Source organism: Chiloscyllium plagiosum, unplaced genomic scaffold, assembly GCF_037043375.1.
Source record: "Chiloscyllium plagiosum isolate Xiang-an unplaced genomic scaffold, Cpla_swu_hap1 HiC_scaffold_5, whole genome shotgun sequence".
NCBI classification, from domain to species: Eukaryota; Metazoa; Chordata; class Chondrichthyes; order Orectolobiformes; family Hemiscylliidae; genus Chiloscyllium; species Chiloscyllium plagiosum.
Genome location: NW_028270143.1, coordinates 107,676,392 through 107,696,725, shown reverse-complemented (window position 1 = coordinate 107,696,725; position 20,334 = coordinate 107,676,392). Strand labels below are relative to the sequence as shown.

The 20,334-nt window shown below is 42.5% G+C and overlaps 1 protein-coding gene across 1 annotated transcript in view; it reads left to right on the top strand.

Annotated features, from left to right (window-relative positions):
• Nucleotides 1-20,334, top strand: part of LOC122550105 (protein mono-ADP-ribosyltransferase PARP14-like) — a 74,756-nt gene that overhangs the window by 7,467 nt on the left and 46,955 nt on the right. Inside the window, exons 2-5 of the mRNA XM_043690693.2 lie at nt 4,722-4,849; nt 6,085-6,115; nt 7,454-7,663; nt 14,698-14,928. Of these exons, the coding sequence (XP_043546628.2) occupies nt 4,722-4,849; nt 6,085-6,115; nt 7,454-7,663; nt 14,698-14,928 (600 nt within the window). The remainder of the gene's footprint in view (nt 1-4,721; nt 4,850-6,084; nt 6,116-7,453; nt 7,664-14,697; nt 14,929-20,334) is intronic.

Below are 20,334 nucleotides of genomic sequence, written 5' to 3'. Positions count from 1 at the left end.
ACAGTAGCATTAGCAGTCAACAAAGTTCCAGAATACTATCGGGCTGCTCTCTCATCAGAGAGAGATGTATGATGGTGAATTTAACCCGAGGGTCATCACTCCTCAGGAGAGGAGTAAGGTCAAAGGCAGGAATTTCATAGCTGACCGCAGCAGGTGTGCAAATTAAATCTGTGCTGTTGGCATCACGCTGCATTGCAAACCAGCTATCCAGCCAACTGATTATCTCAATATAGCCAGTGTTCTATGTGATAGTAGTAATTTGTTTTTGCAGTATTGAATTGTACAGTATTTTGTTTCAAATAGGATAGACACTTATTGCTATGTGTACTTTTACATTAAAAATATAGTGATAAGTTTTATAAGTCACCCCACTACAGGTGCCTACATCATGATAGAAGTCATGCGTAATTTTTAAAAACGTAAAATTAACACCAAGTTAATTACAATTCAGTTATTGGCATCTGGGCTTGGGAAAGGCTGATTAAGAAGACTCAGCCAGGATAAGACCCCCATGCCAAGCTACTGGGATACAGACATGGAAGCCTCCGCTGAAGGAGTCTGCCATGCTGCCACTCTATTACAAACCTGCCTGGCGGGCCACTGGAATACCTGGACATTGAAGACAATAAAGACCTCCATACCAGAATGAGACCTCTATGCTGGGATATGACCACCGTGTCAGACTGAGACTGCCTTTAGCCACCCGAACCTGGACCCTCCGCTTAGCTTGTGAGTCCAGGCTGGGGGAGTCAGCTTATCCTTCACTTGGTAGGAGACCCTAGATTGGGGTGGAGCCTTGTCCAGCTCATCCTGGTATTGCTGCCATAGCTGCTGGAGGCTTTCTCCTTCACCTCCACTCTCCAGGCCTAAAAGAAAAGTGTGAATGTAGTAGGTAGTTGTAATGGGTGACTTTAACTTTCCCAATATTGATTGGAACCTCCTTCGAGCAGATGGTTTGGAAGGAGCTGTTTTTGTAAGGTGTGTTCAGGAGGGTTTCCTAACTCAGTACGTTGACAGACCGACGAGGAGAGAGGCCATTTTGGATTTGGTGCACGGCAATGAGCCGGGGCAGGTGTCAGATCTTGCGGTGGGAGAGTTTTTTGGGGATAGTGACCACAACTGCCTCACATTCTACATAGCTATGGAGAAGGAGAGAAAGAGGCACAATGGGAGGATATTTAATTGAGGAAAAGGAAACTATGATACTATCAGATGTGCGTTGGGAAGCATGGACTGGGAGCAATTGTTCCATGGAAAGGGCACTATAAACATGTGGAAACTGTTTAAGGAACAGTTGTTGCTAGTGATGCACAAATGTATCAAAGGGGTAAGATAAAGGAACCTTGGATGACGAGAGCAGAGGAGCTTCTCGTCAAAAGAAAGAAGGCAGCTTACGTAAGGTGGAGGAAGCAAGGGTCTTGCTCAGCTCTAGAGAATTACAGGCAGGCGAGGAAGGAGTTCAAAAATGGTCTGAGGAGAGTCAGGAGGGTGCACGAAAAAGGCTTTGCAGGAAGGATTAGGGAGAATCCAAAGGCATTTTACACGTATGTGAGGAATAAGAAAATGATCAAAGAGAGGATAGGGACGATCAGGGATAGCAGAGAGAACTTGTGTATAGAGTCTGAGGAGCTAGGGGAAGCCCTAAATGAGTTTTTTCCTTCTGTGTTTACTAAAGAAAAGGACCTTATAGTGGATGAGGAGCAGGTAAGCATGCTGGAACAGATAGAGATTGAGGAAGCTGATGTGTTGAAAATTTTGACAAACATTAAGATTGACAAGTCGCCAGGGCCCGACCAGATTTGTCCTCGGCTGCTTTGGGAAGCGAGAAATGTGATTGCGTCGCCGCTTGCGAAGATCTTTGCATCCTCGCCTTCCACCGGATTCGGACCGGAGGACTGGAGGGAGGCAAATGTAATTCCTCTCTTCAAGAAAGGAAATAGGGAAATCCCCGGCAATTACAGACCAGTCAGTCTCACATCTGTCGTCTGCAAGGTGTTAGAAAAGATTCTGAGGGATAGGATTTATGACCATCTGGAAGATGGCTTGATTAAAGGCAGTCAGCACGGCTTTGCGAGGGGCGGGTCATGCCTCACAAATCTTATTGAGTTCTTTGAGGATGTGACTAGACAATTTGATGAGGGTCGAGCGGTGGATATTGTGTATATGGACTTCAGTAAGGCATTTGATAAGGTTCCCCATGGTAGGCTCATTCAGAAGGTCAGAAGGAATGGGATACAGGGAAATTTAGCTGTCTGGATACAGAATTGGCTGGTCGACAGAAGACAGCGAGTGGTAGTGGAAGAAAATATTCTGCCTGGAAGTCAGTGGTGAGTGGTGTTCCACAGGGCTCTGTTCTTGGGCCTCTACACTTTGTAATTTTTATTAATGACTTGGATGAGGCGATTGAAGGATGGGTTAGCAAGTTTGCAGACGACACAAAGATTGGAGGTGTCATTGACAGTATAGAGGGCTGTTGTAGGCTGCAGCGTGACGTTGACAGGATGCAGAGATGGGCTGAGAGGTGGCAGATGGCGTTCAACCTGGATAAAAGCGAGGTGATGCATTTTGGAAGGTCGAACTTGAAAGTTGAGTACAGGATTAAGGATAGGATTCTTGGCAGTGTGGATGAACAGCAGGATCTTGGTGTGCAGGTACATAGATCCCTTAAAATGGCCACCCAAGTGGACAGGGCTGTTAAGAAAACATATGGTGTTTTGGCTTTTATTAACAGGGGGATTGAGTTTAAGAGCCATGAGATCTTGTTGCAGCTCTATAAAACTTTGGTTAGACTGCACTTGGAATATTGCGTCCAGTTCTGGTTGCCCTATTATAGGAAAGATGTAGATGCTTTGGAGAGGGTTCAGAGGAGGTTTACCAGGATGCTGCCTGGACTGGAGGGCTTATCTTACGAAGAGAGATTGACTGAGCTCGGACTTTTTTCATTGGAAAAAAGAAGAGAGGGGACCTAATTGAGATATACAAGATAATGAGAGGCATAGATAGAGTTGATAGCCAGAAACTTTTTCCCAGGGCAGAAATTATTAACACGATAAGTCATAGTTTTAAACTGTTTGGCGGAAAGTATAGAGGGGATGTCAGAGGCGGGTTCTTTATGCAGAGAGTTGTGAGAGCATGGAATGCGTTGCCAGCAGCAGTTGTGGAAGTGAGGTCATTGGGGATATTTAAGAGACTGCTGGACATGCATATGGTCACAGAAATTTGAGAGTTCGTACATTAGGTTTACCTCACATGAGGATCAATGGTCGGCACAACATCGTGGGCTGAAGGGCCTGTTCTATGCTGTACTGTTCTATGTTCTATGTTCTAAAATGAAGAAAGAGAAAACAAAAAGAGCAAAAATGAAAAGAGAGAAAGCAGAGAGTGGATGAATAGAGTCATAGAGATGCACAGTACAGAGACAGACCCTTCGATCCAACTCGTCCATGCAGACCAATATCCTATCCCAATCTAGTCCCATTGCCAGCAGGTGGCCCATATCTCTCCTAAACCCTTCCTATTCGTATTCCCATTCAGATTCCTTTTAAATGCTGCAATTGTACAAGCCTCCACCACTTTCTCGGACAGATCATTCCATACACACACCACCCTCTGCGTGAATAAGTTGCCCCTTAGGTCCCTTTTTTATATTTTTCCCCTCTCACCCTGAACTTATGCCCTCTAGTTCTGGACTCCCCACCCCAGGGAAAAGACCTTGTCAGTTTATCCTATCCATGTTCTTCATGATTTTATAAACCTCTATGAGGTCACCCCTCAGCCTCCAACGCTGCAGGGAAAACAGCCCCAGCCTATTCAGCCTGCCCCAGTAGCTCAGATCCTCCAACCCTGGCAACATCCTTGTAAATCTTTTCCAAATCCTTTCAAGTTTCACAACATCTTTCCAATAAGGGTCTGAGCTCCCAGCTCAGACCCTTACTCCGCTGCCAACTTGAAGCATACTGTTTCTTTTATATTTAGTAACACACTTTATTTGGCAAATTATGTCAACAATGCAAGATACAGTACTTGATATTTTACATTCCTTTACCTGGGTAAGAAATGTCCAAAGGAACCAGCCCTGACTTAAACACGATTTTCCTCAAAACTTAAAACCACAGCAATTGAAGTTATAATTTTCAGGAACACAACAATTTATGTCAGGAGTTATTGTATACTGTACATAGAAAAGTTTTGGTTAACCGCATAGTTCATATATAAAGTTCTATTGACCTAAATATGTACAAATATATTGGGCATGTTTTAACATCTCAGTGAGCATCTTATACTAAGCAGTGGGACTTGAACTTGACCTTCCAACCCAGATATAAAGACATTACCATTGCACGACAAATTATCATCTGAATGGATAATTTCTAGTCAATTTGTTTAGAGATGTTGTTATGTCCCTTTAGAGCAGGTGGAACTTGAACTCCTGCCTCTTAGTCAAGAGGTAGGGAATTCACTTCACCACAAGAACCTCTTCTCTCCATCTCTAGATACTTAACTTTAAATGATACTATGAACAATCAACCTGAACTTTTCATGGTTTTTCCTTCTCATGTTGCTGTACCTGCTGAGCATTTCCAGCTTTTCTGGGTTTACTTCAGATTTGTAATATTTATAATATTTTGCTCTTATTTCAAAAATGCTTGAAATCTGTTTTAATTTCCTTTATAGTTTATTCTGCTGTTTGTAAATATGCAATTTTTGATTGACAATTTTAGCACAGAAATCTGTCTTGGAAAGGACACATGCCATTACATTTGATGGACAAAACATTCAACTCTCAGTAACTCAGTACAGCGGTGAGTTGAAGAATTCTCAACAAGATGACCATGAAGTTTGCTCTCCAGTAAGTATAAACTCTGAAAGGCTGAGTGGCATGTTTGTATATCCTTGCAAGAGATAGTTATAAGACACTTAATGGTTATTTAATTGCTGGATTTCAAATGTTTGGCATTCTGTGAGATTTTAGTCATGGATTTTAAGGTAAAGTACAAAATTCTTGACAAAGTTCTGAAGAAGTCATACTGGACTTGAAATATTAACTCTTTTTCTCTCTCCACTATTGCTACCAGACCTGCTGAGTTTCTCCAGCATTTTCTATTTTTTTAATGAAATTCTGACATTCAGTTTGTTTAATTCAGTACAAGGAAACAACTAGGTTCCACATCTAAATTAAATATTCTAATGTTACATGTTTAAGATTATATAGGATCAGTTGTCCACAAGAGTTAGAGATTTTCTGCTGCCCTGATCATATTTTAAAGTAAAATATCAAAAATCCCAAGAATTACTATAATGTATCACTATGCTAATGTTTGGTATCACTAGAAAACTAATAGAAAACATTAATTGTGTCAGTTACTGTAAAATATGTCCTCCTGCACTAGCATAGATTCAGTTCAAGATGTTGGATTTTTCCTTGGGTTACCAGCTTAATTTAATTAATTATTTTAATTCATTCATGGAATGTGAGTAATGCTGGCTAGGCCAGCATTTAATGTCCTCAAGAAGGTGATAGTGAGTGACCTTCATGAACTGCTGCAGTCCAGTTGGTGTAGGTAGATCTACAAAGTTGTGAGGGAAGGACTGCCAGGATTTTGAGGCAGTGACAATGACTCAATAGCAATAGATTTTCAAGTCTGGATGGTGAGTAGCATGAAATAGAACTTCCAGGTGGTGGTGTTCCCATGTATCTGCTTCCCTTGGCATACTAGCTGGTAAGTGTTTGAATTTGGAAGGTGCTGTTCAGTTGTTTGCAATTTTTTAATTGTTACTAAAAGAACTTGGGTGGTTTATTTCTATATAGGCTGTGTCTAGCTCAGATATATAATTGAAAATATTATCCCTCTTTTTAAATTGAAACATTGTTGTGACAGGTGGTGTAGTAGAACAAAGAAAAAGAATTAGATCATCACTCCTATCTCTGTCACAACTCTAGCGTCATTGTTGGAATCACATCTTCATGGGAATTCATGGCCAGTAATATATTTAGAACATACTATAATTGGCCCTAGCCAATTGAATGTACTATGGGCCCTAACATCTATTAGATTTTTCTAATGACTGTGTTTTTAATTGCAGGTGAAAAACAATTCTCCCTGTGCACCTGAAGGTAAGACAGACCATTCATCAGTGTTCACCCCGTCAACTACCGCATTAAAGATTTTGAAAATTAAAGAAGCAGAAGATCATTTAATTTTTTGTACCATTTTTGTACCTGCATAATAAATAATAATGAATGTGGGGGTTGGTGAGCTCAGATGTCTGGTTTGCAATACAAGGTGATACCAACAGTGAGGGTTCAATTCCCACATTGGCTGAGCTTACCATGCAGGACCCTCTTTCTCAACCTTTTCCCTTGCTCGAGGTGTAGTTACCCTCTGGTTAAACCATCACCAGTAATATCTTTCTGTAATGAGAGAGCAGCCCAGGGTCTAGTAGGCACTTCACCTTTAAATAATAATTGGTCAGTAGGGAGTTTAAAGGTGGCAAGTTTCTTGAGTTATGATAGCTGCAAATATCACTGGAACGCATCTTGCAGCCAGGAGTATCAGGAAGTCATTAAGAGATTCAATCTCATAAATGTTCTGTAGTTATTTTATGGATGGAAATAAATTTAGGAGACATTTAATATCCAGTCTATGTAATATTCTTTTATTTTTGGCAGGTATTTGATAAGGTTATAGTTCATGAGCACCTAAAGAGAAAACGATTCTCGAAACAAATGGAGAAATAGCAAAAGAAAACATGAAGAATAGGTGGCAATAGGGGTAAGAAGGGAAGCAATTGGAAGGAGAGAAAGAGAAATCAAGAAGAATGGTAGAGGACAGGAAAGGATGGATGGCAATTGTGAAGAGGGAAGGAGTGAATTCACGTCCTTTTTTATACGCATGTACTTTTTTGGTGGTGGTCTCCAATGGTCTGTTGAGGACCATTTGTCAACTTGAATACAAGATCACTTTCTCCTCAGAGCAGCCAGCCCAGTACTATCCTCATTGAGGCAGGCTAAATTTGTGAAGGAAGTTTCAAACAAACATAAAGTCTCTTATCTACAAGTACAAAGACCTACCCTTTTAGCCACAAACTCCGAATAGTTATTTTAGTGTAATCACTAACATAGTGCAGTGAATGCTTTGGTGTCTGTTTTATTACTGTAAAAGGAAATGATGCCAGACAATTCCTGGTATGAAAAGAGTGGAAGATGTAAAGTTAATGTCCCCTTCAGCATCATCTTGAAGACCCAGATACCTACAACTATGATCTTCTTTCTTACCTGAATTTTTACACAAGGTTAAAAATTGCTGTCGGTGCACTTGATCTATACAGCTAACTTGGGGCAGCAAAATTCCATGATCCTAATTCCTCACAGACTACATACCAGGAGTGTACGTTTGGAATACCTTGCCCTCAAAGTTTTGTTTTAACTGTTGCTATTTTCTTTTCAATCCAGTAACAGCTCCACCCAGAATTGCACAGAATGAAAGTATTGAACAAAATACTCTTAATGACTCACCTCGAATTTGTATTAAATTGAAAACTGAGCAATTTGATCATGATCACTTCAGTCTTTTTATTGAATGCTGCAGCGGCACCAACTCTTTCCAAGTTTTACACACCAATGAAACTTCAGTTTATATTGTGGAGTTTATGCATGACATAGGTAAGATTTAAGTCAATAATCAACTATTGTCTTTGTAATTATGTATTGAAAATATTATCTTGAGTCATGTCATTAAAATGTTTTGTGACTAAAGGAAGTGTTGGGCAGAGAGACCCATGGAATTAGGGGAATGTTCTCCAAATCAAACAGTCGGTGCTCTTTAAAAATAAATTTTAAAGGTCATTTAAAAGTAAAGATTATTACTGAGTAAGAATCTTGGAAGCAGAAAATGGAGGGAGCAGCTTTCAGCCAAAGCAATTGGAGGAAGAGATGGATAATTGGTGAGTATTATTGGATGGAGAGATGAAACAATATAGAGGGGAAAAAAATCAAAGTGGCCGGAACTTTATTGAGATGGGTTATCTGTACTGACAGCTCTGAAAGCAAGAGACAGCTTAGTGTGACAGCAGGGCCCTGTATCATAATCACTTAGGCTGCCAGCCCTTTTAAGGATGGTTGCCTACTACCAAGAACTACTGGCACCTTCAAAGCCTTTTGTAGCCCCACTGTGAGCAGTTGCCAGTGCAAGACCAGCATCCTGAGGAAGAGTGCACCACAGCTCCACATCTGGAAGTGCAACTTGAGTCTGGACTCACCTGGATTGATTGCAGGCCTGTGAGAGTTGTTGAGGAGGATAGTAGTTGGTGCTATTGCCACAGGGTATTTGTCCAAACAAGGGGTCCCCCCTCCTCTTCAACCCCAGCCCACCTCCCAGAATTTGTTGGTTTGCCAGCAACTATTCTTGTCATTTTACTGCTCTACCCACCTCCCTACCCATTCCTAAGGCACCAGGCAAAATCCAACCCAGCATGTTAGCCATCAACGGCCTGGCACTACTTTATGTACAAGAAGCTATGGCAGGATCCCAAGGCAGCTATTTGGATAATAATACCTATAGTAGTAGAGGAAGGGACAGAGTATACAAATAGAAAAATAAAATAGTAAATAGAGTCAAGGTAAATGGTAAACAGGCCAAACTAATGGCTCTTTTCTTCAATGCATGTACTCTTCAGAACAAAATGGATGAATTAACCACAGAAATATGGTTTAATAGGCATGATCTTACAGCCATTACAGAGGTAGAATATCTTGGGTATCAAGGCTGGGAACTAAATATTCAGGAGCATGTGGCATTTCAAAAGGCAGGCAGGAAGGAATGGGGGTAGTATTGTTGTTGCAGAATGGCATATGCACAATAGCAAGATCGATCTTGAATTGGAAGATATAGAATTCTTATGGGTGGAGGTAACAAATAAAAATGGACAGAAGATACTGTTAGGAGTAGTCCATGGGCCTCCCAACCGTGATGCTGCAATGGACAGAGAATAAATCAGGGTGCGTAACAAAGGCAGAAATGGGTAACTTTAATCTTCATGTTGTCAGATTGGCAGGCAAAGCCATGAGGAAGAATTTATAGAGTTTATTTGGGACAGTTTCCTGGAACAATTTGTCATGGATCCAACCAGGGATCTGGTGATATGTAATGAGGCAAGTTCAATTAAGATGTTAGATTAAAATATCTTCTCAGAAACTGTGACCATAAGATGGTATAATTTAGCATTCAGTTTAAGAGGGAGGAACATGGGTTGGAAACAACTGTGCTAAGCTTAAATAAGTATAATTGCAAAGGAATGAGAGCAGAGGTGGCTGGAGTGGACTGGGAATGGGGTTTGCTGCAAATGTGGCTGAGGAACAGCAGATGTTTAAGAATGTAGTTCATTGCTTATAGCAAAAACGTATTTCAGTCAGGAGGAGGATGAGCCAACCATGGTTAACCATGGAAATTGATGATGAAACAGTGTGGCAAAGATTGGTGGCAAGCCAGGCCATTTGGAAATTTAAAATTACTTTTTGAGTCGAAAATTATAAGTAATATCAAGATGGATGGCAAGAGCTTCTTTCAATACTTACAAAAGAAGAGAGAAGCCAAAAGGAACAGAGGCCTCTTTAGAGAATGAAGATGGGGAAATAATAATTGAAATTAGGAAATGGTACAGGAATTGAATAAATACTTTGCTTAGCCTTCACATTAGAAGACACTAACAGCATTACAAAATTGGTAAATATTCAAGGGTCAAGAGGCGGAGAAGAAGTACGTCAATTAACATGAGAAAAAAAGGTGCTCGGAAAGATTTTTGTGTTGCATAGTTTTACCAGACCATAGTGACTGATGGTGATTTAACCTGAGGGTCACCATGTCTCAGGCAAGGGAAGAGATTAGATTACCTGCAGTGTGGAAACAGGCCCTTCGGTCCAACAAGTCCACACCGACCCTCCAAATAGTAACCCACTCAGACTCATTTCCCTATTTACACCTGACTAATGCACCTAACCCTCTGGGCAATTTAACATGGCCAATTTACCTGATCTGCACATTTTTTGGATTGTGAGAGGAAACTCATACAGACACAGGGAGAATGTGTAACCTCCACACAGACCGTCACCTGAAGCTGGAATTGAACCCGGGTCACGGGTGCTGTGAGGCAGCAGTGCTAACTACTGAGCCACCATGCTGCCCCAGATTGAGAAGGAGAGTCCTTCATGGTTACCTCAAACCAGTGTTGGGAATTGAACCGACACTGTTGGCATCACATTGCTCTGCAAACCAATAATGTAGTCAACTGAGCTAAACTAATCCCCAGGAAAGATAATAGGGCTAAAGACCAATAAATCTCTTGGTCCTGTTAGGATGCATCCTTTTGAGATTAAAGGAAGTAGCTACAACGATGTTGGTTGCACTGGTAGTAATCTTCCAAGAAAGTTTAGATTCTGGAAAGCCCCAGAGGATTGGAAAACACTGCTAATGTAACCCATTTATTTATTTAAAAAGTGACAGAGGCAAAAATTGGGCAACTATAGGCCAGTTAGCTGTCTGTTAATGGGAAAATATTAGTCTATTATACAATCAACATTGTATAATGAGGAAAGGCTGAGAGACTTGGGTCTGTTCCCAATAGGACCATGGTGTTGGAGATGGCATTTTAGCATGGATAGAGGGTTGGCTAATTAATAGAAAACAGAATTGTGAGAAGATGGGCATTTTCAGGATATCAACCTGTCAGTAGATATCAGTGCTGGGGCCACAATAATTAAATTATACTTTCATGACTTGGATAAAGGAAGTGAATGTACAATAACCAAGTTTACAGATGATACAATAATGTATGAGACTGCAAGTGGTGTGGATGACAAGAGATTGCAGAGTGGTATAGACACATTAAGTACTTTGGAAAAAATTGAAAGATGGAATATAGAACAATACCGTGCAGAACAGGCCCTTCGGCCCTCAAAATTGCACCTACCTTGTGAACTATTCTAAGCTCTACCCCCTACACTATCACATCATCATCCATGTGCTCATCCAAAGATTGTTTAAATCTCCCTAATGTGGCTGAGTTAACTACATTGGCAGGTAGGGCATTTCACCCCCTTACCACTCTCTGAGTAAAGAATCTATCTTAAATCTATCACCGGTTAGTTTGTAGTTATGCCCCCTCGTACAAGCTGACATCATCATCCTAGGAAAAAGGCTTTCTCTACCCTATCTAATCGTCTGATCGTCTGGTATAACTCTATCAAATCCCCTGTTGGCCTTCTTCTTTCCAGTGAGAACAAACCCGTGTCTCTCAGCCTTTCCTCATAAGAGCTTCCCTCCAGACCAGGCAACATCTCCTCTGCACCAATGCTTTCACATCTTTCCCGAAATATGGCAAACAGAACTGTACACAATATTCCAAGTGCGGCTGCTCTAGCGTTTTGTATAGTTGCAGCATGACATCGTGGCTCTGGAACTAATCCCTGTACCAATGAAACCGAACACACCGTATGTCTTCTTAACAGATGTGGGGAATTCTCAGGTAATGTAGCATGGAAGGAAGAATAGAGCTGAGTGTTATTTAAATGGAGAAAGTTGCAGAAAACTACAGAACAGAGGGGTTTGGGAGTCCTCGGACATGAATCACAACAGCTCGCATCCAAGTTCAACAGGTAATAGGGAAGGCAAATGGAATGCTGGCTTTTATTTCAAAGGGAATGGAATATGAAAGTAGGGAGATTTTGCTAAAACTATGCAAAACACTAGTTAGATCACAGCTGGAATACAGTGAGTATGTTTGGGCACCAGAGAGGTTTCATTATGCTGATACCAGGGGCAGTTTTATGAGGAGAGGTTGAATAGGTTGGGCCTGTGCTCATTGGAATTAAGAAGAATGAGACCTTACTGAAACATACAAGATTCTTTGGGAAATTGTCAGGATAGGTTAGGTTGTAGAAGGTTGTTTCCCCTTGTGGGAGGGTTAAGACCAGAGGTCATAATCTCAGATAAGGGGTTACATATTTAAGACAGAGGGTAGTGAAGCTGTGAAATTGTTGACTGCAGAGGGCTATTGTGTTGTGGCTGAGATAGACACCTAATTTAATCAGCAAGGGAATCCAGGATTATGGGGAAAATGCAGAAGGGTATAGTTGAGGATAATCAGATCAGCTGTGATCTCATTGAGTGGTGTGGCAAACTCAATGGCCTGGTTCTGCTCCTATGTCTTATAGTCTTTGAAGAAGGCTTGCCCTGATCGGGGCTCCAAGGTATCCATTCCCGGAGGCCAAAAGTGCATTATGTCTTTTGGGAGTGGCAGCCACACAAAATGTGACACATGCAGTACTTGAAAACAAGTGTGTGAGAGAGAAGGGATAGATGAAGAAATTTGATGGAATTGATAATAATATCATGGTTAAATTAGAGAGAACATCCCTGAAAGTACTCCTTGCAACTTGTTACACTTTTATAATTTTCTTCCCTGCAGTATACATGGACAAGGTGAAATACAATGAAGCATCACAATGGTAGATTTGACATGCTCCCTCTGGGTGTGTTTTTTGGTATGGGAGCACGTAAAATGGGTCGGGTTGCTAATCCATGACCACCCTATCCACCCTGAATTCTCGCCCCACAATGCAGAATCAGCAGAATGTGCACCAGTAAACAATTAGGGGCAAATTGAGTCCTAAAGAGCTCAATGACCTTAATATTATCCCACTTATTCCATAAAACAATTGGTGTGGGCGGGTTCAATGGGCAATCCATTTTAGTTTATATTTAGAGCTAGCTTTAACAGTTTGTTCCTGCAGGAAGGAAAGTGGGGATACTATCCTCTTTGGAGGATAGTAGTATCAGGTTACCCATTGCAGAGAGTGTAACCATTCTCCTTCAACTATCTGCCTGCACTTCGAGCAGCTCCCATTAGGTTTTGGTGCTCGTGGGACTATTGGATTGGCCTCCAGCTCCAAAGGATGGAACTTCCTCACCAATAAGGGGAAGAGGTATGATTCTGCAGCAGTTCAGCCGACCTGCAGCACCTAATGGATGGGTGGGCAATTGTCTTGTCCTTTAGCTCATCAAATGCTTTCCTTCTGCAATGGGAGCAGAAACACCCTCCCTGTAATTTTCTGCTTGTAGTTATAACTTTCAGCGGACATCACATTGGACAATCAATTAACACATGTAGCATTGCATATTTGTTTTGGTGAACGTAGAAGATATAAAAGTGGATTTCATATTTAAAATTGCTTGCTGAATATCTGTCAGTTGAAGAAAAATATGCAAGTCATATCATCTCTACTTTAAACCCAAGAACCTTTTATTTAAAGGTTACTAAAGACAACACACTGTCTTCATTTAGAGTCACACAGCACAGAAACAGGCCCTTTGGCCCAACTTGTCCATAATGACCAGGTCTCCTAAACTGAACTAGTTTCATTTTTCTGCATTTGGCCCATATCCCTCTAAATCTTTCCTATCTGTGTCACCAGTCCAAATGCCTTTTAAATGTTGTAGTTGTACCCACCTCTACTACTTTCTCATCAGCTCGTTCCATACATGCATCACACTCTTGAGTGAAAAAGTTGCTCCTCAGGTCCTTTTTAAATCTTTCCGTTCTCATCTTAAACCCATGCTGTCTAATTTTGGCCTCCCATAACCTGGAGAAAAAAATACTTGGCTATTCTCCTTATCTACGTCCCTCATGATTTTATAAACTCCTCAGCCTCCAATGCTCCAGGGAAAAAAGTTCCAGCCTTTCCTTATAACTCAAACCTTCCGGTCTTGGTGACGTCCTTGTAAATCTTGTTACACCCTTTCCAGTTTAATTCCATTCTTTCTATTGCAGGGTGACCAGAATTGTATGCATTGCTCCAAATGTGGCCTTATCGATGTCTTACACAGTTGTAACATGACATCTCAACTCCTGTAATCAGTGATGTGACCAATGAAGGCAAGCATGTCATATGCCTTGTTCACTGCCCTCTCTACCTATAATGCCGCTCTCAAGGAACTATGTACCTTCACCCCTAAGTCCCTCTTTTAACAATTCTCCCCATGGCCTTTATAATTAACACCAAACTCTGCCCTGGTTTGTATTATCAAAGTGCAGCACCTTGGCCTTATCTGAATTAAACTCAATCTATCATTCCTCAGCTCAGTGACACAGTTGATTTGTTAAGATCCAGTTCATAAACAGTGGACTTTTTCTCAGATTCCCCTTTCGATTGATCTCCTCTCACCTTCTTAGCCTTCAATACATGCTTTTTAAAATTAATTCATGAGACTTGGGTGTTGTTGGCTGGGACTAAATTTATTGCCCATCCCTAATTGCTCAGAGGGCAGTTAAGAGTCAACCACATTGCTGTGGTTCTGGAATTACACATAGGCCAGACCAAGCAAGGATGGCAATTTCCCTCCCTGAAGGACATTAGTGAAAGAGGTGGGTTTTTCTGACAATCAAGAGTAGTTTCATAGTCATCATTAGATACTTATTCCAGAAATATATCCAGATATTATTGAACTAATTTGTGTCAATGTTATTGTTTTACATCCATTATTTTTAGAACACTTTATCACAGCAAAGAATTTTCCTGGATTTGCAATTATGTGATTGATCAAAATTAGTTTGTTATTTAATATCACACATGAAAAACAAACCAATGTTAATAACAAATTTTAAATGATTTTTATCGACAAATTTCTCTTTTATTGCACCTAGATTTGAACAAAGCTCTTCATACTTTGAACAACAAAACATTTTGTGGCCTGCAACTGGTTGCTAAGCATTTGCCAAGAACACAAAGTCTCCATGTTACTCAGTTGCCTGAGTTGATAAGAGAGGATTTTCTTGCTTTGTATTTTGAACGCTTTGTAAAACATGATGGATATGTGGAGCTTCAAATGGATGAATCTACACAGTCTGCAATAATAATTTTTCCAAATCCAGAAGGTAAGCATTCTCAGTGTATTAAAATATAGATGAGTTAGACCCGGAAACAGGGGATACAATCCTGAAAAGTGTTAATGACAATAAAGTAGTATATTTAGCACACAGTAAGGGGGCCTGTAAAAATGTCAAGAAGGCATTGAGACAGGTTAATACAATGAGTAGACAAGTGCCAAATGCAATTCAATGTGGATACATGTGAAGTAGTATTTTTTGCATTCATGGGATGTAGGTATACATGGCAAACACACCATGTATTTCAAGCAAGCGGCCATGTCTCAGTCTAAGGGGAACAGTTCTCAGTCAAGTCAAAGAAGACATTCATCAGTTATGGGGATCCAGCACAATACGTCAAGAGTAGCCTCCAACATCAGTGCAGGAACGTGGACACAGTCAGTTGACCATTTAGAATGGTCAGGGTCAATGCTCAATGTGTACAATTGGATGTCCACTAAGGATAAGAAGCTAAACCTGAGATTCAGCATCTGAAGGGCAGCCTCTGTTTCTTACATCATGATGCTTATTGCAAATATGGAATGGAACTGAAAATGGCTGCCACCACACCTCAATGGGCGTGGTAAATATTTTCTTTGAGGGAGGGGGTTCATTTGAGCAGTGTGAGGTTCTTCTAAGGGGAACAGCATTGCTCAGATACCCAAACAATGTACTGAAAGACACCTGCGAACTCTGCACTCTGTATGTGATCCTTGGTTGTTAACCTACTGTGTGAGCTATAAATCTTGACCCCAAGCACCATTGACCACATCATGCAGCATCGGGAATCAACTCCATTAGTGGTTGTGATGCATAAGGAATGAACTGTGTCCTGGAAAAGAGTTATGTTTGTTGCTAAACTTGTAATTGCCCTCCAAGTACTCAGAATGCACATGTGCTCGTTTGTATAGTCCTCAAGATTGCTGGGATTCTGAACCTTCAATCTTGTAGCTCCTGCCAGATAGACATTTACTGACATGTGAATATACATTTAAAAGTTTGAGGAAGTATATATAATCGGGTGCACTTGGGCTATTTATATGCCATAAGAAGGTTGTCATCTACATACCCTTTATCTACATACCGTGCAGTCTGCAGCTATGGTGAAGGGAGCTTACCAGATAGTGAAATCCTTTAGCCTCGGAGTTTTGGTCAGGTGATTTCAGGGGCATGTGTGGCTAGGGGGATCAGGCATGCTGAGTGTGATTTGCTCAGAGCAGGTGCACCCTGTTTGGCTTGAACTCTTACACAGTAAAAGGGTGGAGATGGAAGATTTGGACACATCTGGATATGGGTGAGTGGAGAGGTCTGGAAGGCCTGTACGTGGTCCTACCTCTGGTTGGGTGCTTACTTGCACAGCCCTGTCTCAGTGTGAGGAACAGATGTCTGGATGAGGTCAAGGTCCATCATCACCTTGTTGCCTTGCCGTTGTTGCTGAGCGCGAGTTGTTAGATTGATGGAATACAAATCCATGCATAAATTCAGCAGACATTGTGGTGGTCCTGACTCTCCATGCCAACCTATCTGTGGAGGTAGCTAGACACCTCCATGCCAAAAACGTCATTTCGTGGAGTCCTGCAATTTTGTTTCAGATTCCCCTGTGCCTCTGACAAAATTGCCTACTGCTTCTGTGTCTGATTAGGCATTTGAATGAAATTCTGAATTGTCAACATGTGAGGATCTCTCCTGTCTGAAGCAGCGCAGGAGCCTGGTCTCAGCCATCATCTGAGAGCCAGTAATCAGGGGTGTTTCTTCCTTGGTCAGTTGTGGAGATGTGGCAGTGATATGTTCACCAACGTATGCTCCCAACTTTAATCAAGTAAAAATACCCAAGCATTCGGTATTTGCTGAGACTAGACAGATGCCATTGGTACATAAAGGAGATGAAAGAGAGAATGTGTTGCGAACAAAGAGTAGAAAATTGAGCATGTTAAGAGTACCACTCCCCACCTCTTCCTCCACTACATTGATGACTGCATCGGCGCCACCTCGTGCTCCCGCGAGGAGGATGAGCAATTCATCAACTTCACCAACACATTCCATCCCGACCTGAAATTCACCTGGACCATCTCTGACACCTCCCTCCCCTTCCTGGACCTCTCCATCTCCATTAGTGATGACTGACTTGACACTGACATTTTTTACAAACCCACCAACTCTCACAGCTACCTGGATTACACCTCTTCCCACCCTACCTCCTGCAAAAATGCAATCCTTTATTCCCAATTCCTCCACCTCCGCTGTATCTACTCCCAGGAGGACCAGTTCCACCACAGAACACACCAGATGGCCTCCTCCTTTAGAGACCGCAATTTCCCTCCCCACGTGGTTAAAGATGCCCTCCAACGCATCTCGTCCACATCCCGCACCTCCGCCCTCAAACCCCACCCCTCCAACCGTAACAAGGACAGAATTCCCCCGGTGCTCACCTTCCATCCTACCAACCTTTGCATAAACCGCATCATCCAATAACATTTCCGCCATCTCCAAACGGACCCCACCACCAGAGATTTATTTCCCTCCCCACCCCTTTCCACTTTCCACAAAGACCGTTCCCTCCGTGACCACCTGGTCAGGTCCACGCTCCCCAACAACCCACCCTCCCGTCCTGGCACCTTCCCCTGCCACAGCAGGAATTGCAAAACCTGCACTCACACCTCCTTCCTCACCTCCATCCAAGGCCCTAAAGGAGCCTTCCACATCCCTCAAAGTTTTATCTGCACATCTATCAATGTCATTTATTGTATCCATTGCTCCCAATGCAGCCTCCTCTACATTGGGGAGACTGGACGCCTCCTAGCAGAGCACGTTAGGGAACATCTCCGGGACACCCGCACCAATCAACCACGCCGCCCTGTGGCCCAACATTTCAACTCTCCCTCCCACTCTGCTGAGGACGTGCAGGTCTTGGGGCTCCTCCACCGCCACTCCCTTACCACTTGACACCTGGAGGAAGAACACCTTGTCTTTCGCCTCAGAACACTTCAACCCAAGGACATCAATGTGGACTTCACCAGTTTCCTCATTTCCCCTCCCCCCACCATACCCCAGTTCCAACCTTCCAGCTCAGCACAGTCCCCATGACCTGTCCTACCTACCTATCTTCCTTTCCACCTATCCATTCCACCCTCCTCTCTGACCTATCACCTCCCACCCCCATTCACCTATTGTACTCCATGCTACTTTCTCCCCACCCCACCCCCTCTCATTTATATCTCCACGCTGCAGGCTCCATGCCTCTATTCCTAATGAAGGGCTTTTGCCGGAAACGTCAATTTTCCTGCTCCGGATGCTGCCTGACCTGCTGTGCTTTTCCAGCACCACTCGAATCCAGACTCGTGTTTCCAGCATCTGCAGTCCTTGTTTTTACCATGTTAAGAGTACGTTGTCAGTGGTAGTAAAACAGCAATGCACCTTGCTTGGTTTCTGGACAGTGATACTTTAATGTCACAATATGAATGGTTGCGATCCTCACAATCCACAACCAGGATCCTCTCCTTGTCAGAGTTGAGGAGATGAATGTCGAGCATCCCACTATCCTTTTTGGTTCACTCAATCCTACAATGAAATGAGACAAATGGAAAGATTGAGTGAGTTTAAAATGGCTAGCATAGCTGTTAGTGCTGATGTACACGGGGGCAAAGGTGATGAAGTGTTCCGAATGAGTGAATAGATGACACTAGTCACATAGGGTAAATAGTTTTGGGGGTTCAGTGGGTGAGGACAAGTATGGGAAGATGTTCAGATCAGTAGACCATGAGCCTTGTTTTGTGCAGTAACAGGGTCAGAGTGAGTGTAAGGTAGCAGATTGGTGAATGGTAACCTAGCAGAGCAGAGATGTTGGCCAGGGAACAAGGTGGCATGTTGAAATGACAGGCAACTGGAAGCTCAGTTTATTTTTTAATGGACAGAAAATAAGTGTTCTGTGGAGCAGTCACCCAGTGTATGCTTTATTTTCTCAATACGGAGGAGGCCACATTGTGAGCGACGAAAGTAGTAGACTAGATTGTTTGTTTGAAATGCAAGGGATGGGGGTGATTACTGGGAGTGAAGGATGAGTGGACCAGGGTGCCCTGGAGGAATCGGTCCTTGCTGAAGGTAGGCAAGGAAGAGGAATAGGTGTCTGGGGGTGGCATCTCACTGGAGATGACAGAAACGGCAGCTAATGATCCTCTGGATGTGGATACTGGTGGGATAGTAGGTGAAGACAAGGTGAACCCTATGGCTATTGTGGGAGGAAAGAGAGGAGGTGAGGGCTTGAGTATGAGATGGATCGGACCCAGCTGAGGGCCCTGTCAACTATGGTGTTGGGGAAATCCTCCGGTAAGGAAGAAGGTGGACAGGTTTCATCAGAACAGAAGCAGCAGAAATGGAGGAAATAGGAGGGTGGAATGGAGTCTTTACAGGAAGAAGGATGTGAGGATGTATGGTCAAGATAGCTATGGAAGTCAATTGGTTTGTAGTGGATATTGGTAGCCAGCCTATCCCCAGAAATAGAAACCGATGTTGAGGAAGGGATCAGAGGAGTCAGAGATGGACCAGGTGAAGGTAAGAGTGGGCTGGAAATTGGAGATAAAATTGATAAACTTTCCAATTCCAGACAAGAGAGGGAAGCAGCACTGATGTCATCAGTATACGAGAGAAAGTTGTGGGTGGGGGCTGAAGATGAACTGGAACAAAGAATGTTCAGTATGCCCCACAAACAGATGGGCATAGCTTGGGCCCATGTGGGTACCATGGTTACCCTATGACCTGAAAGAAGTGAGAGGAGTTAAAAGAGAAACTGTTCAGAATGAGGATAAGCTTGGCCAGGCAAAGAAGGTGGTGATGGATGGGAACAGTTCAGGCATTTCTTCCAGGAAAAAGCAGAGTCTTGAGATGGAGGATAGACATGTAAAAGGATTGAATGTCCATGGTAAAGAGGAGTTGGCTGGAGCCCACAAACTGACATAAAGCATCAGAGGAGTCGTGGATTGTGTGGAAAGGGATGGGACAAGGGGAGAAAAAAATCGAGTTGAAGTAGGAAGAGATTAATTCAGAGAGAAACAGTGGGTCATACTCAGCCAGTCCGGTTTGTGGATTTTGGAAAGGAGGTAGAAGCAAGCTGTGTGGGATTGGGAGTCTGAGCTTGGAGGCAGTGTAGGGGGAGATCACCAGATGAAATGAAGTTAGTGGCCTTTATGGTCTGGAATGCATCGTCTAAGAATGTGGAGGCAGTTTCAATGGAAGCATTCAAAAGGTAATTAGATTGCTATCTGAAAAGAAGAATTCACAGGGTTACAGGATGAAGCTGGGAAAATGGCACTGAGTGAGTTGCTTACTCGGAGTACTGATGCAGACTGAATGACCTTCTGCACAGTAACGGTTCTGTAATTCCGCATGGCTCTCATTGGCTCTGCAGCTGACAGGCACAAC